Raw genomic sequence first — 16,784 nt, forward strand, 5'->3', positions numbered from 1 at the left:
GCAGCACACCAGACCTGCCCCTCACCCGAGCGAAGAAAGAKGTGTCGAGCTCATCTGGGAAATCCACCGTGTCCTCCTCCAGGAAGCTGGCGGGGGTGAAGCTGCGCCGCTGGGCCCTCCTCAGGGTGCTGTCCTTCACAGAGCGGCCCTGCAGCCAGGGAAAGGGGCATGGAGGCACTGCCAGAAACCCAAACCCCAGTTCACAAACCCACCCCAGTCACTGCACAGGGAGCCCAAGGGCTGAGCTGCTCCGTGCTTGTGGATGGAGCACAGCAGACTTGATGTGTGACACCTTTCTGGTGAGACACACAGCTGTCACCCCACTGCTCAACCCACAGCACCCACCTCCAGGCTTGCCATGTGCTCCCCTGCCATGTATTGTACAATGTGTCTGACAAAATCCCACTGATGGCTGGTACTGAACACACCAAAAAAGGTCACTGAGCCCAGGAAAGCAAGCATAAGGCACGATGAAGAGACTTGTGCACCAAGAGCCTCAGGATTTCTGCTCTTCCATGACTGCTTACCAGGTGCAGATGGGCCACCCAAAGGYCCAGACAGGCTGAGCTGGGCCTGCTGGAACGCTCTGAGGCTGCTGGCTGTGGGAATCCAAGTTCCCAGGCCAATAAGAAGAAAGTAAGACCTGCACCAAAACTGAACCACCATTCCTGCTTCTCACCAATCCTGCCTCCTGTACACATGGCTGAAAGACAACACTGCCATCCTCTCTGCTCACAGCTGCTTCTCCAGGCAGGTCCCCAACCCAAAGTTTTACATTTCTGTTAAAGGTACTTTGTTCCTGCTCATCAATTCGCTTTTCAGCTGTGCTGGCCAGAGAGCTCATTAGGAGGAGAAGGGGCTGCAAAACTCACTTCCCCCTCCCTSAGGAGGAAAAGGAATGATTCCAATCTCAGGGTTTGCATCCTKCCTTCCCTGCCTGAGGGGACAGAGAGGTGGGAGCTCTCTCTGGCCACAGAAGACACCATGCCYGGGGTGTCCAGGGTGCCCAGGGTGTCTCTGCTCACAGCTGCTTCTCCAGGCAGAGGCTCCCCRTGGGCTGCTCCTTTCCCTGCCCTCCCGTGGTCMGTACCTTCACCAGCGCGGCGGCCGCTCGGAAGCTCATTTTGGCCACGGACTCGCGCTTGCGGCGCCGCGGGAGGCGGTTGAAGCCCGAGCGGGAGCTGGTGAAGGAGCAGAGGGACGTGGCCCCCGGGGTGATGGGYGTGTGCGGGATGCTGCAGCCGTCCGTGTCCTCCACCATCCGGAAYGCTCGCCCGCGGGCCAGGGGGTCTATGATCTGCCGAGGGAAGCAGCTCGTCAGTCCAACCACCCCCAAACCCATACCCAGCAAGCCCTCTGCCCTCCTCCTGAGAGCAGGACAGCGGCCTGGCTCCTGGGATTGACCAACAACAGCCTGGGTGGACCAACAAGCAATTTTACAGTAGACAGATAAAGAATTGCCTATTGTTTTTTTGGTTTTTTTTTTTTTTCTCTCTTTAATTAGTATTGACTATTGTCAACCACTCTGTTCCARTATTTCACATAAGACTCCAAACTTCCTCCAGCCCTTCCTAAGCTGTTGGTTTCGTTCTCTCCCATGCCAATGAGCTCATCAGTCAGAGAATGTGCTGTCTAAACAGGAGTTTGAGAAATCCCTAAAAAAAGAAATGCTCTTTCTTCAGTTAGCTTCCTTCCTGGTACTGGACAGCCCAGGACTTAAGCAGTATCCTGTTATCCTGTTGAAACTTAACTGTATATTTACATCTGCTTCCATTAATTAACTTGAGCAGCTGGATAAAGCAGGCAAGCTTCCAGGAGCTGCAAGCCCTTCCTGGGGACTCCTCAGGCCACAGCTCTCACTTATTCCAAACATACGAACCAACATAATGAAAATATTGCCTTCAGCTACAAACCTTGCCTCTGTCCTTACATCATCACAGCTGTGGTTTCCATAAGACCTCTGTGCTTTATCCCAAGGTTTTAYGAGCTTTTTTAATCCCCAGTTGCAYAYTCAACAGGAAGCTTGATGGGCTCACACCTACTGACACCATGCTCTGATTTAATGTAGCTCACAWAGAGCCCATGATATTTCTGAGTCTCCTGTTACTAAAGACTAAGTGCAAGACATCTCATCTGGTAAAAAGAACATGAAAGAGAACAGCAAGGTGAAATGTGATTGAAAAATGCACTACATTCTCCTCTGCTTTAGTGATGCCACCAGCTTGCAGGTCACAGTCTGACTTTGGGAGGAATTGTCTTCCTACTTGCCCAGTGGTGCTCAGTAAAGCACAGTCATCAACCACAGCAATTACTGTCGCTGAGTGGAGCAATGGGAAGAGCTGGATATTGTGGTTAGCTTCGGTCACTGGATGTGCTCGATTGGGCTCTGCTTCCTGGGGTCACACCTGAAGGTAACAAGTTTGAAGGTAACAAACCCAGATGCCCTTTGCAGGCACTCAAAACCATTTCTGAGCAGAGCTGTAGTGCCACTGATGCAAGGGACACTTCTCAAAGCCCTAAAACATAACCAGGTTTCAATGGGGACAGTGGCGGTGCCACAGCCTGCATTCTGCTTGGGGCAACCTAAGTGTCCCAAGTAATTCCAGGCCTGATACTGTGCATTTGGGTCCAGCATGCTGGCTACTCTGTGTACAACAGAATTCTGTCCTTGCAAAATGGCAGAAGAAAGTCTGAGCTGAGAGCTCCTGGACATGCTGCATGTCCCTAATCATCAGAGTCACAGCCTGACAAACACAGCTCCGAGCCCATCGATGGCACAGCTGAGGGATCTCAGCCAACCAGAGGCTGCTGGAGACAGAGCTGCCAAACCGYACCTGAGACGTGAGAAGTGTCTGAGCACGGAGCCCAGACATGTCCAGGCAGAGCTCAGCCCACAGCCAGGTCACAGCTGCCAGCGTGGTGAAGACACCGAGCAGGGAACTCAGCCATGGCCTTGCCTCTGTCCCAGGTTACTCACCTTCTGCATGCCCAGCTGGCACGGTCCTACATAGAGCGGAGGAGGGGTCTCTGTGCTTGTCAGAGAAATGTTGTCCTGACTGGGCAAGTCCATCTCCCGGATGACCTGAGGTTTGAGCTTCCCGTAGCGCAGGCTGCAGTGGCGGAGGCTCTTCCTCTGCCATTTCTGCGTSGCGTCGCTGTCTTTGCTCACCCCAAACCAGTCCGCTGTGCCTCTGAAAGATGCCAGCAGACAAGTGCTAAGAAGCATGATGTTTGCCTGGACTATGCACATGATAAGACAAAATCATGGTGGTCACTTCCAGCCCACCCCAATTCAAAGACAGAACTCTTCCCCAGGAGCATCTCACAGCTTGTTCTCAGCTGGTTTTAGCAACCTGACAGATGCTGGCCAGAAATGTTCGACCATCAACAGCATTCTGTCTCTTAAGACAGAAAAAAAAAATGACAGGAGAGATCATTGCAGGTAAAGGACGGTTTGTTCTGWGTTTTTCTAAAAATAAAGGAAAAGAAATGGTACAGAAATCCAGAAAATAACTTGGTGAAAGGTGGTTCTTTATTTTGAAAAACATCTATTGCAAACACTTACCGTCTTCAGGCCAGCTCTAGGTCCCCATTGTGGGACTGCACTGTTTCACAGCTCTGTAACCTCTCTCAAAAGCCATCAGAAATCACTCTTCTCTCCCAGCCTCCCCTCCATACTCCCAGAACTCCCTAATTTCTCCATCTCATGCCAGAGATTTCTAACCTCCTTGAGGGCAGCATTAACAGCAAAACTYGCTGCAGGTCTGAGCTCTGCAAAGGCACACACACATGGTTCTAAGCTGATGGTTGCAGAAGCAGGAGCACAAGGCTGCAGCCATGAGGCAGGTTTGCTGCCAAGTGGCTGCTGTCACAAAACAGCAGTGGATCAGAAGCAAAATCCCAAGGAAGGCAGAGAGGGATCAGGGTAAGTCAGACTAAAAGCCTACTTCAAATCCTGAAGGACAGCTGGCATCCTAAACTTATAGAAGTCCTGGCAGCCGTGCCAAGCCTTTCCCACCATAGTTAATCCATCCTCAGGAGATGACAAGCTGTCTCAGCCTACAGCTGACTGGCCCAGGTGCTGAAACCTGGAAGTCCTTCCAAGCCAAACCCCAACCCCTGGCCTCAGCCTCCCTGCTCAGGGGCAGGATCTGCAGCTGCTGAGAAGCAAGACCTCACAGATCACAAACTGAGCATTAAAACACAAGCTGGAGTAAAGCCTGGATAATTCCAGAATTAGGCCACACAGGGGAACTGAGACAGTGCATTGGAGACAGCAAACTAGCCCTGTGGGTTTGCACCCTACTCTTGGTGATTGATACACAAATTTTGTTTAGAGGTTTTTTGAATGTRAGTTGTYYATTCTAAAGAAATTTTGTATTTYRTAAGAATTTAAACAATAATTAGCTTTTATTTGTATAYAATRTATAGAATTTGTATATAATGTATAGAAAGTTTGGGGATTTTTTTAAAAGAAATTTTACTTTTTTTCTTACAGCTTGGAGCTCCCTATGAATTGACCTTCCTGTATCTAATCRTAATTATTCACTTAGAGWTTTTCTGTTCACCAAAGCAAATAGATTTTTGTAATTTGRGGTTTGCATTCCCACACCCTACCAAGCAAAAACCCCATCAACCAGCAGGTGAAGGTGCCCTGCCACCCTGTAAAAAGATGTGTTTGAAACCGACAGTTCTGCTGGTGAAAACCTTCCATATGCAAACACCAACATTTTCCTCAGCCCTCCCTGTTCTCACAATGACACAGAACAGACCYTTCAGCAGGTGTGAGGCCACACAGGCCATTGCTGGAATTCACCTGGCCTCACTGAGCCAAATGCCACCAGCAAGCCACCGTGCCAGCCCTCAGAGATGGGCTACGTGCAAGGCTTGGGGCTCCTCTCTGCTCCCACACACCCACATCTCAGAGYAATCTTCATCTCCATCCCGAGCAAAGGGCCCAGGGCCAGCCCCTGCCCTGACACATTCACCCAGCCCATAGCACAGAGGAAATGTTGTCAGCTGCAMTGGCACAACACACACCACACAACACCCACAGACTGCTGTAACCAGTATTTCAACAATGGTGGCCTTGGGTGATAAGCTCATACATGGGACCTCAAAGGGACAGGGGCTGAGGGTCATTTGGACCCATATGAGCCTGCTGAGGAATGGCYCATTGCACCACCAGCAGCCTCAGAGCCCTCCAAAACTGTGCTCCCACTAGTCTGGAAGGACAAACACCACCTCAGCTGTTGGCACTGTGAGGAACACTCTGGAACTACARGAGACCACTACTGGTCCAGGGCCAGGGTGAAAAGCTGTCCCACTCCCCGATTGCTACAGAGTTTAGGGCATCTGAAGCACCCTGGGAAGATGCTGAATGCCTCTGTTCAGCTGAGGAACTCCATCATGTCCTACAGACTCCCCAGGGCACTGTAACAACCAACACCAGGTCACTCTCCTGTCATGTGGAGCCAACCAGCCCTGAAATCCCAAGGCCAAACACAAGCAGCCCCAAAGGTGGTCACAGTGCCAGAAGGGCAGCTGGCCAAGGGCAGCAGGGAGGATGGTAGGACAGGAACAGAGTCCTAGGCATTAGGTCCAGTCCCTGACATGCACAAAGTCACACTGTCAGTCTGATTTAGAAGTTTCCTGAGTTCCAGAGCCTGGGTGATGGTCAATGGGCCACGGTGCCCTGGATGCCTGGAGCGGCTCATGTCCTTGGTGCCAAGCAAAGATCTCCACCTCTAAAAGAAGAAAGCCACATTTGCATTAGAAAAAGCCATGATGTCAACAGGGAAAGAGTGGATGCTGTCTTCCATTCACTGAGCCACTCTGGACCAGCACAACAGTGTCTGTTTGGTGCTGCTTCCTCTCCTTCCCCTCCTGCCCCAAGAAGGCTTTGGGGCCAACAAATGCTGCACTGATGCCAGCAAAGGSAGGCTGGGCCAAGGCTGCCCTGGGGAGATATTCCAGCTATGGTGAACACCAGGAGGTTGACAGCTTGTTAGGAAAGGCAGGAGGGAGTGAGGCTGGCGGGTGGACAGCTTGTTAGTCCATGCTACTTACTGGCAGCTGCCTACACACTTAGTAGGAGTGACAATTGTTTTTTGTTAGAGGCACACGTGAACTTTCTCACTCTGCCTGTCTGGAGGCCTCCTGGACAGTCCTGGGAAGGCAATGTGATCTCAGCAAGAGCCAGACTCTGTGCAGCTCACAACAGCCCTGGCACACACATGCAGGRGTGGGTTCCACACTCAGTGCTAGCAGTACCTGAAAAATGATCGGGGCAGGGACTGCCGCTTTCTCAGGGAGCTCCTGCCCCCCCGGTGCCCACGAGCGGGCAGGGTCTGACTCCTTTGAAACCGAACCTGTCTGCTGCAAAGAAAAGAGAGCTGAGGGGAAGGAGCCTCCAGGGCTGTGGAGGGGAGCAGCCACTGAATCTCCTTCCACGGCCCCAGGGGCAGCAGTTGTGCCCCACTGCATGTGACAGTGGCCTCCAGAGTAAGACCTAAGAGAAACAACCGAGCTCAAGCCACACAGMGGCACCTTTGAACCCAGGAGGCTGCTGAATCCCTTTGGTGCACCTGCACCTCTTGATGTGCGTCTCCCATTGCTCTTGAAGGTACCAGGAGTGCCACAATCCCCCTCAGCTCCCCCTCATGACCTGCCTTCTTCAGCCCACRCACTCAGCTACAGATTCTATGGCTGGCTGCAGACACCAGGGTGTGAAACCAGCAAGCCAAGTTATGATCTGCTTAGATTCAGATTGCTGATGCCATTGGAACAGCCCTGGGCCCATTCTGGTTGACCCAGACAGGATCTTGCCTGGTGCACAAGTCTACCTGTGCCACATCTGCTGCCTTGCATGGACATCTCAGACACCCTGCGAGACTRGAAACGGTGTTAAATATTTTCATATGACTCTCTCCCATGCCATGTTCTTTATGTTCACACATGATCTGTCCTCCAAGGAAGATGGTGTGGAGTCCTGCTGCAGTTTCACATTCTGTGCATTCTGAGGGCTGTGTTAAACAGAAAACTTGGCAGTCAGCCTTCCGGGACTCACGAAACAAATCCCAAGACACGTTTAGGGATGCATGGTCTGCATTCTGCACTGCATCCCTAGCTCTGCTAAATGGAAAACAGGGGTTTAGGCCTTGATACTTTCCAGTTCCCTGGCCTTGTTTCTGATCCACTCATTTCTTGCTTTTATTGCTGGGGTAATGTCATGTGTGCATTTCCTGCAGTTCTGCCCCTTGGAAAAGTCCTTCCCAAAGCAAATTTGTCACACCAGCACCAAAGTGTTTCACAGTCCCCCAGCCTCACCTTGCTACACACAAACTGCATTGTGAAGACTTCTGGGGAAGGTTACCCTTGAAAGTTTCTTGTCAGGGCCTCCACAGCACCCTCCCAGGATATCCCCTCATCCTTGATGTGCTCTTGCCTGATTGTCCTGGCAAGGAGCATGTCAGGGGCAGAGAGGCATGGGAAAGGCAGTGTAGGTGTGCAAGGACAGCCTCAGCRGGCCCAGAGGCTGCCCACAGCCCTGAAAAGAGCAGATGCTGCTTCACAGGCTCAGCCCTCCCAACCTCACAAGAAGCAGGATCAGAGTGGGCTGATGCAGGAGAGCTTCACCACCAAGGCAGCCGGGGAACGTCTGAGGAGAAGGAAAACAGTGTGTGGGAGATCTCCCAGAGCTGCAAACTGCTCCTCTGTGAGTGGGCGAAGCCTGGCTGGCTGAAAGCATCCCTGATCCATGGAGCTCCAGGGATGCTCTGGGATCCAGTCAGGCCTGACACACTGCCAGAGACAGAAAAGAGTCATCCCAGGAGAGCAGCAGTGAGAGCCATTCCCTCTGGGGAAACTGGGATAAGCCTTTGCCATGGTGAGGGGGAGAGCATCCAGCTCTGTGTGGCCACAACTCAAGGGACTCCTAATGACAACCCTCTGTAGGAGTGGGGCACAGCACCAGAGCAGCCTCTCCCTGCTCTCCACCACCCTCAGAGCCAATGAGCCAGTGCTAGGAGCCAAGCTGCTGAGAGCCCTGCACTGCTCTCAGGAGCTTCTGCCTCCCCCAGCAGAAGGTTCTCAGATTCTGAATCAAAGCAAGACCAGCAAATCCTTCTACAGCCACAGCACAACATCAGGGCCTGAGGCTTGCTGTTACTGAGAAACAGTCACTGCTCGGGGGTATGGGGGCAGCCAAAACCTGTCTGTAAGTGACAAGAATCACTCATTGCTCTGGTCACCAGCACCTTCCTCCCAGGCCTTGTCTCCTCATGTACTAAAGACAGGCTACACAGCACCACTGGGCATCTGGGGGATGTGGGGGGGACCAACCTCACCCACCCCTGCGCACCCTCACGACAGGTAACACAGAGCCAACCGAATCCTGCTGTGACAGACAAGCAGAGAATCATAACTGCACAAATCAAGGATGGCCCCGATGCTAGCACTGCAGCAGGCYCCAGGAGCTGTGTGTCTCACCTCTTGATGGTCTGGGTGATTGAGGTCTGTCGTTGTAGCACGGGTCTCCTGGCAGGGTCGTGGGGCAGGGACGGCACGCGGCTGTTGTCGGCCGGCATGCTGACACTCCGCAGGAACGCCTGGCGCCGCGTCGGCTGCCGAGGGAAGGAGGAGAGAGTCAGTGCTCTCAGAGAGAGGTTCCACAAGGCCAGCCCGGCTGGGGAACAGTTAGCAATTCAACATGTACTGCATGAGTTCCTGCAACACATCCTCCTGGCTTTCGTCGACCCAGATCACGCTCTCCTAAACCACTAAGAGAAGCACAGTCAGTGGCATTTGCTTCTTAAGTGACTCTGGATCTGCACTAACAGCCTGTGAGAGCTGTGGATGGGTCTGTAGTTGCTGCCTGCTGCAGGCTAAGCAAGCTGGGAAAGGCTTTGTTCACAGCCCAGTCACCCAGGCACACTCAGGTTTGAAAGCTYCTGSMATGTYTTGGCTAARTGTCACCTACCAAATATGCTACAAYTCACCAGKCTGTTCTCAGCTCACACAGCTGCCTCCCCAGGGCTGCACGGGATTATGTTTCGATCAGCTCAGCAGAGACACATCTCCCATTTGTACAGGGCAGGCTGAGCAGACTGTCCCTCTGGCAAAGGAAGCTCTGATCGATYCTCTGGTCAGACACTGTCTCTGCCTCAAGACTAATTCTGCCTCTCAAGCCCAGAAAGCTMATGATTTCCACTTACGTTAACAATTTTGTTATGTTTTATGTGAAAACAATGCACAGATGCGCAGGTTGTAAACCAAAGGAGCATTCTTAYCCTGACAGCCTGGGCTGTGCACAYGAGACCCCCAGAGAACATCACCTCCATCAGCKCCCATCAGAAGTACTGAGTGTCTCTCCAGGTGCCCAGATGGATTTAGAGATTTCAGATAAGGGAACATCCATCAAAGCATTAAATAATTGATTCAGAAGGTTTCAACCTGCACTGGTAAAACCCTGAATTCCACTTCTAATCACTATAGACTGACCTCCAAGCTCTTTCCTTCCCAGGGAAGACCAGAACCAAGATTTCTCTGCCAGAAGCTGTCACATAAGTGAAGTGCATTTGAGTCCCTGGTCATAGAATGGTGAAGAGGACAGTTCTTGCTGTTCCAAGTACAATGAAGTTCCCTCTTACGACAAACTTGTCCTCAGCCTCCTCCAGGGCTCCATAAGCCTCCGTTTCTCCAATGGCTAAACTTTTTTTTTCACATAAATGACTGAACCCAGGCCCTGCACCCACCCAAAGAGCTGGGCAGCGAGAGCCCTCTGGCTCTGCCTTCAGTGCACACTCTCTGTCCCTGCAGCAAGGCCACACAAGCAGCCAGCATTCATACCCAGGTCTCACCCCTACAGCAGTTTTGAATAGCTTGCAGCACGTATTCTGATACTCTTCCTATTCCCAGCACAAGTAAGGATGTTTTACTCCCATGCTTTGCACAGTTCCTATTTACCTATCACMTCATCTGTACTTCAGCACTCCTCAGTGTTATGTATTTCTCATCCCACATGGTTCTCTCATGTTCATCAGCTGGTAACAGCTTTGTGTTGCCAATAACTGTTCTTTGCTATTACTGATGAAAGTCTGTCATTATCTTGGCTATTTATAAGCCAGACTCATTCCCTGCTCATTKCAGCACAAGCTCCAGCACTTCCAGGCCCTCGTTTGTCTGGGAGACCTTCACTCCTCCAGTCCCCTGAAGAAAGGCTTGTTTGAATACCTCACTCTCGTATCTCAGCCTTTTCCCCACACCCAAACAGTCACATCCACTGATGTGAGCACATCAGCCACCCACCCTCAGCCCTCCCACATCCCCTTCAAGGGGAGTTAATTACTGATCATAAATTTACCCAAAGGCTCTGCCCCTTCTTATGTGGCCTCATCASCTGCTATCACACGCTGCCTTTTCCTCAACCAGGACTGATGCAGACCACAGGCACAGGGATRTTCCCAGCACATCCCTCCCCAGCTGCACAGAGCCTCCCTCCTCCCCAGGCTCCGTACCTGCACAGGCTGGGGTAGCTCTTCTGGCAAGGACATGGGCACCGGCACCGGGATGTCCAGTTTCAACCATGGTGGCTTTTTGCGCTGTAAACTGCTCGTGCTGTCGTGCCGCGCCTCCGACATCGTCCCTGGCTCGTCCTCAGGCCTGCGAGAGGGGAGACATCAGAGTCAGCAGGGAATCTGGCTCAGAATACACGGCCCATGCTCCTCCTGCAGGCTCCTGATGGCCCCAAGCCTCACATGGGATGAATTCCCCAAGTGTTTCCTGGGAGCTCAGGGGTCACAGCTTGTGCCCACTCTGATCATTCAGGACCTGGCATGGGGAGCACAGAGCTTTTCTCAGGGATCTTGAGCCAGGTACAGAGACTRCAGTCACAAGTTTGAGTAGCCTCCCATTGCAATTTTTGCTGAGACTACTGTGAGATCTAGATTCCTTAGGAACAAGGCATGAATTAAATCTTAATGAGATCTGGATCCAGACCAACCAGCTAAGTAACTGCAGTATCAAAAGCCACTGACCTCCCTCTAAAACCAGCTTGTGACTCACAGACACCCTTTTCACCCACCCAAAGCTGAGCACCRCACTTTCCAACCCACCTACCACTCAGCAATTAGCAAGTGGCCRTTTCTCATTGCTGGTTCTAATCTCTTTTAAATGCAGTGATTTTCTAGAAACAACACAGCTCACAAAGCGATACCAATATAGCATGAACATTAGAGAACTGGCACTAATCCTGAACTGAGAGTGGCTTTCATACATAAATAATAATGATACGGTATTTAAATAAAAACCGCTGTGTAATCGAAACACCGCAGTGAGCAGAGTGACTCGCTGATATCTTRCCCACTCTGCTGCAGTCYTCCCCTCCTGTTTGGGTCACACACRATGGGACARRGACCAGGTGACTYTTTCAGGCTGRCAGAGCACCCACTTCACYGTGCACACTCCAAGAAACAACTCAGAAAATAGATTTCACTGCAGGCAGAGCGGCTCAGATACCTCCACAGGTACTTTCCAATCTAACTTATGCTACAACTGCATCTTTTTTCCTCTCCTAGCACACACACAACTTCAAGTGAACAGTGGGAACCAYGTGTGCTGAATGGGACAAGAGATCCCATTCCCTCCCAGCTCCCTCCTTGCATTGCCCTAGGCCGTAAATCCCACAGGGCACAAAAATAATCAAGTGTCCCAGCCTCTTCACCACAGTGCACAGATGGAATAAGCAACCAGTTAAATCAGCAGGCACACACGCTTTGAAAGGGAGGAGMAGAAAAACTCTCTGAATTAAGACTTAGTGCTCTTACAATGTTAGCCCGTTTATTTTAAATGCAGAATGGGCTTAACACATAAGGATTCTTCCTTGAGAGAGGTCAAGTCCTAAGCCAGGACCAGAGGCAGAGGGASCCTTGGAGACATTTGGTACTCAACAAAACAAGGCCCTGAGCTGCCTGAGTTATCCCAGCCTTGCAGTGGCTGAGCCAGTCAACCTGCAAGGGTCCCTCCCAACCGAAATTAGGCACTGGCTCTCCAAAACACGCGCTGCTTCACCGGGCATTTCCACCATATTCCCACAGCTCCCTGCAGCTGCTCTGGAAAGGGAACCACACACACCATTGCAAAAGATACGCAGCAGGGGGGAAAGCTGGGGGAAATAGGTCAGCAAAAGGGAGTGGGGGATGATCTGGACTGGGTTAGGAGAGAATCTCATCTAAAAGGAGCTGAAGGCCAGCTGCTGGTTCAGTCGCCTGAGCTGGGCCGGCTGCCAGGAGCGCCGTGCTCAGCTGAGCYGGAACGACAGAAAGGGAGGACTCAGCTGTAGGTGGATGAAGGTTGGGTTTCAGCAAATACCACAGGCCCCCAAAAGTCTGGGAATTCATGATCCAGCCTGTACAGACATGCCCTTCATACATGTACCACAGTCCTGTGTGCACAGATGCAGTGCTGTGCATGAGAGGGATACAAATCCTTCCTTCCCTCCCCGCCGAGCTGCAGGGATGGCTAAATACRACACTTCTAACTTCCTATGAGAACAGTGAGAGTGTTAGGGGAACTCCTGACTGGGCTTGGTATGAGTAAATCTGATATGAGACACAGTTTACTGGAAGGTCTTGCAAATTTGTTTTCATGATGAGGTCAGAAAGCAAAGCAGATTTCCCATACCTGAAACGCTCCCTCGGYGCAATGCAAGGAGCTCCAGCATCCACCCCTGAGGATCACAAACACCAGGAGTCCCCGAGGTGCCCTAATTCAGAGACCAGCCAAGAGAGACACAGCCACCACTCTGGCATGACCAAACACAATCTATTTCACACAACTCGAGAGCCTCCTTCCTGTGCATTCAAGGGCAAATTCAGAGCCACTGAAGCAGAAACTCTGCTTTTTCCAGCATCTCTTCACTGAGTCGACATCACTCAACATCCTTCCTGTCTACCTACAGAGCTGCCTTTGTGGGCAGGAGCTCTGGGCGTAAAGGATACAAACATGCAGGATTTGCAGCTTTATCAATCAATGAGGCCAAGCCAGGAAGGCAGAGGATGAATCACGCCTGTATTGCCCGAAAGTTGCTGCAATAATGTGAAACCCTGTGAAAGRCTTCCAATCAAATCTGTTTTCAGTTTCCCTTCCTAAATTGCCACAGACCACAGACAGCGATGTCCACATATCCTCACTGGCTTCCTTGCAGACAAGCACATGGGATCTCCATGCCAAAGAGGACATGTACACACAGTGGTTAACCCTGTGGCCTTACAACTGATCCCAAAGTTGACTGAGTTTGGTGCTTTAGGCGAGGTGAAGATCTCAAGATGAAATTCACGTCCTGACAGAGCCATGGATTGCTCTGCTTTCTCTCAGATTCAGCAGAGTTCTTTAAATAACAAAGCATCCACAGGCATATATAATAATTGTCTAAATGCATTCAGTATTCAAACCCCGGGTGAGTTTCAAGGGTGACTGCAAACAGAGTACATAGGAGCAAATCTCTCTACCAGTTCAACCTTCTTTACTTACTAACAGGTTCACTTCCCAATAAAGGAGTGCAGTGAAGGCAGAGCTGTTCAGCATTCCCAACTGCCTGTGTGCATTTGGAGCGGAGAAAAATAAACCTCAGAAACACCCAAGACAGAATTCACAGTGCTTGCCTTACAGGGCCTGATCCAGGTGAATACTCAGCCACAGCACAGGTCAGGGAACTGCCTCTGCCCTGGGACAAGGCCTGGGCTATGGTCAGAGAGACAGCTCTGCAGGGAGTTCATGGGCAGACTGAATGTGGATCCAGCTGAATACACAGATATATAGCACAGATMTATAGCTCAGATGAGCCCTGATGTACAGCTGTGTGCACAGATGTACAGCTGCACGGTTCAACAGTCTTTGCCTGGCAGGTAACACCCCTTATTGCGCCTGGTCCTCACTCAAAGTGCTGCTCATTTCTGTCCCAGCATTGCAGTAAAAGCACTTGCTGAGTTTCACACTGACCCCTTGGTTACTTTTAGGGGTCAATGTTTCAGCATCCAGTGTCCATGTATTTCATCAGGCCAGTGGGCTTTGTTTCAAAGTTGACTGCACTTATACATATTTTGTCTAAATGGTCCCATACCATCATCCCAATTCCTCAGCACTGTCAAGAGGCCACCAACAGCAGCAGGATGGGAACACATACAGCACAGCCATGCAAGGTCAGGCCAAGTGTCCCTCTAAAGCCAGTATCCAGTTTCCAACTGAGGATGCCTGGCAGGGGTAAATACAGGATCACTCGACAATCCTATCTCCCAGGACAGAGCCATGGCATGTGCTATGAATAACTCAGAGGCTTCTTGTGCCAGAAATGTCTTTGCATGTAACAGTTCTGTATCCATCTCCATATCCATCCAATGGCTATTCTTCCAGAATTTACCCAGCTCATTTTTTAACCCAAACAAACTTTTAGTATTCACACCTGCCCATGATAAAGCTCCAGAGCTGAAACATATGCTGTGTGACCAGCCTGCTCCAGCTCATCTGCAAACCTGCCATTTCCTGGGTTCACTTGTTGCTCTCTTGGGCAACACTCACTAGAAGAGTGATCAGCTTTTCTCTATCCTCTTTCTCCATGCAAATCTTGACTCTTGAGATTTCTTCCATGCTGTCCCTACCATCCCTTCCTCCCACATCCACATCCAGCAGTTCAGTCCTTGTGCAGGAGCTGTTTCAKATCTCACCTGTGCTTGCTCAGTTTGGAATCTGTTCCCTCAGCACCACAAAACTCAGGCATCTGAAAACAAAAGGCTGAATGAGAGGCATTTGCAAATCTGGCTGCTTCTAACTGATCAGCTGCATGTGGTAGCTGCAYAAAGATTATTCATAATGTCCATTTCAATTAAAATAAACAAACAAAAGAAAAAACATATCAATTGCACATAGTCTGGGAAAGTCATCTTCAAAAGGTCCTTGCCAAAGCAAGGTCACAGAACCAGAACGAAAGGCAAATCCTCTGTGCTGTGGGTCAGGCTAAGAAAGGGGGAAAGCACATTAAACACCAAAGTTGGCRCATGATCAAGGAAAGCTGCTTACTGAAATCCACTGACCCAAAGAGTGAAGGAAAAGCTTTGTCCAGAAGCCTGAGCATGTTCCTAAAACTGACAGGCATCCCGAATACATTCAGAGACTCACACAGTCATTTCAAAGGCAGTCCATCCTTCCATTTCAACAGACAACTGAAGCTATTCCCATGTTGATTTCTTTTCTTCCAAAATTTCCATTTTACCGGCATTCCCATTTAAAATAAAGCTGGCTTCTTTCCCCCAAGAAACATGCCAAATGAAAAACAAAACAAAACCAAACCCCAACTTAATTCAACACTACCACACAAACAAACAGCATCTGCTTTTCCCAACACCACTGCTCCCCTCCAGGACAGTGAGTGCATGTTCCTACAGACACCTCCAGGAGGTTACAGACACCGGGGTTATTCTGCTGCAATCTGATCACCMCGTTCTGTGGTCAGACTCCAGCTGTTTTCCTCCATTTTTCAAACCCCATCACTGCAACAAYTGTATTTATTTACAGTGCCTGCTAYACCAAGACTCAGGCAAACCCCGTGTACCTGAAGGGGTCTGCCCATGCAGCTGTTGTGGCCGAGGCACAGGAATTCAGGTGGACACAGCAAGGAAATCGGGATCCTCAATGTGTGCTCCAGACACAGAGCCAGAGGAGACAGAGGGCTCCTGGCTGTGCCCCCCTCTCCAGGAGGATTGCTGCTGGCACAGCAGGGAAAAGGCAGGAAATCCAAACAGAAGAGGAGCAGTAGGGTTTCAGTCTCGTGGCTGCCAATAAAACCATCTAGCATGGATCAGACCCAAGGAGTTACAAACAATATCCCAAACACCAGGCGTGAGCCAGCCCTTTAAAACCGGCCAGATGGAGGGGCTGAGGGCAGGCGGGGACAGGGAAGGTGGGACAGGCCTGTGGCCCTGCACTTCTGGGAAAAGCTGTCGAGGGCACAGCAACACCCAGGCTTTGGCTGAGACCACCACCACTACCTACCCTAAGAAAATACCTCAGAAAACATGACCATCAGCACTGCCCAGGCCCTCTCCTGCTGTTCCCAGCCCTGGCTGCTGAGCTGGGAAATGCTGTCAGGCTTTGCAGACCTGCAGGCTGCCCCAGCAGGAGCTGGGTCTGAGCAGTGCAGCCACCTCTGAGCACAAGGCTGGCAGAGCTGTGCAGACACAGTGCCCTTTGAGCCCTGCCCCGCAGGGAGCTGGCAGCCCTGCCATTCCCACACACATCCCACTGTCCTCTCGCTGCTCTCTGCCATGCACAAGCTCTGCCTGASTGCTGGTGGAGGCTGATCTGCCTCCAAGAGCCTGCACCAAATCACACAGGCAACAGTTCCTCAGGGCTCTGGCTTCTGCTCACAAGCAAACCCATCTGCCAGCTAGCTGCTGCCCAGGGAGCAGGCTTGCCTTACTCCACGGAGCCACTTCAAGGTGTTTTACCAGCACAAACTAACCCCAGTAAATTATTTCCTGTTGATCTGGCATCCTGAAGAGGCTCAGACAATTTCAGATAAGCCCTGTGCAACCTGGAGAGGAAGGGTAGGACCAGTGTATTCARTGATAGCTCAACACAGCTGAGACATCAAATACAGCCCGAGCTGCTGTCCCCTGAATGTGTGAAACTGTCCTACTCCATCCCCACCTGGGATCTCACCACCAGCAAGAAATACCAGCAGAAACTGCCTGGTTTGGAAGAGGCCAAGCAGACCCTAGACAGGAAATGGG

General features: G+C 51.0%; 1 protein-coding gene across 4 annotated transcripts in view; it reads right to left on the bottom strand.

The window, feature by feature from the left end:
- Positions 1 to 16,784, bottom strand: part of RHBDF1 (rhomboid 5 homolog 1) — a 34,808-nt gene that overhangs the window by 9,840 nt on the left and 8,184 nt on the right. For 3 of the 4 annotated variants that reach the window (XM_057372353.1, XM_057372354.1, XM_057372355.1), the window contains exons 2-6: positions 10,518 to 10,662; positions 8,491 to 8,624; positions 2,978 to 3,191; positions 1,091 to 1,297; positions 26 to 148 (exon numbers count right to left, since the gene is read on the bottom strand). In XM_057372353.1, the coding sequence (XP_057228336.1) occupies positions 26 to 148; positions 1,091 to 1,297; positions 2,978 to 3,191; positions 8,491 to 8,624; positions 10,518 to 10,640 (801 nt within the window). In that variant the 5' untranslated portion in view covers positions 10,641 to 10,662. Of the gene's footprint in view, positions 1 to 25; positions 149 to 1,090; positions 1,298 to 2,977; positions 3,192 to 8,490; positions 8,625 to 10,517; positions 10,663 to 14,720; positions 14,744 to 16,784 lie in introns of those variants that run through there. The other variant, XM_057372352.1, reaches the window with a different exon arrangement.

Source organism: Malurus melanocephalus, unplaced genomic scaffold (assembly GCF_030028575.1).
Source record: "Malurus melanocephalus ecotype Western Australia unplaced genomic scaffold, MMel_1.1 scaffold_170, whole genome shotgun sequence".
NCBI classification, from domain to species: domain Eukaryota; kingdom Metazoa; phylum Chordata; class Aves; order Passeriformes; family Maluridae; genus Malurus; species Malurus melanocephalus.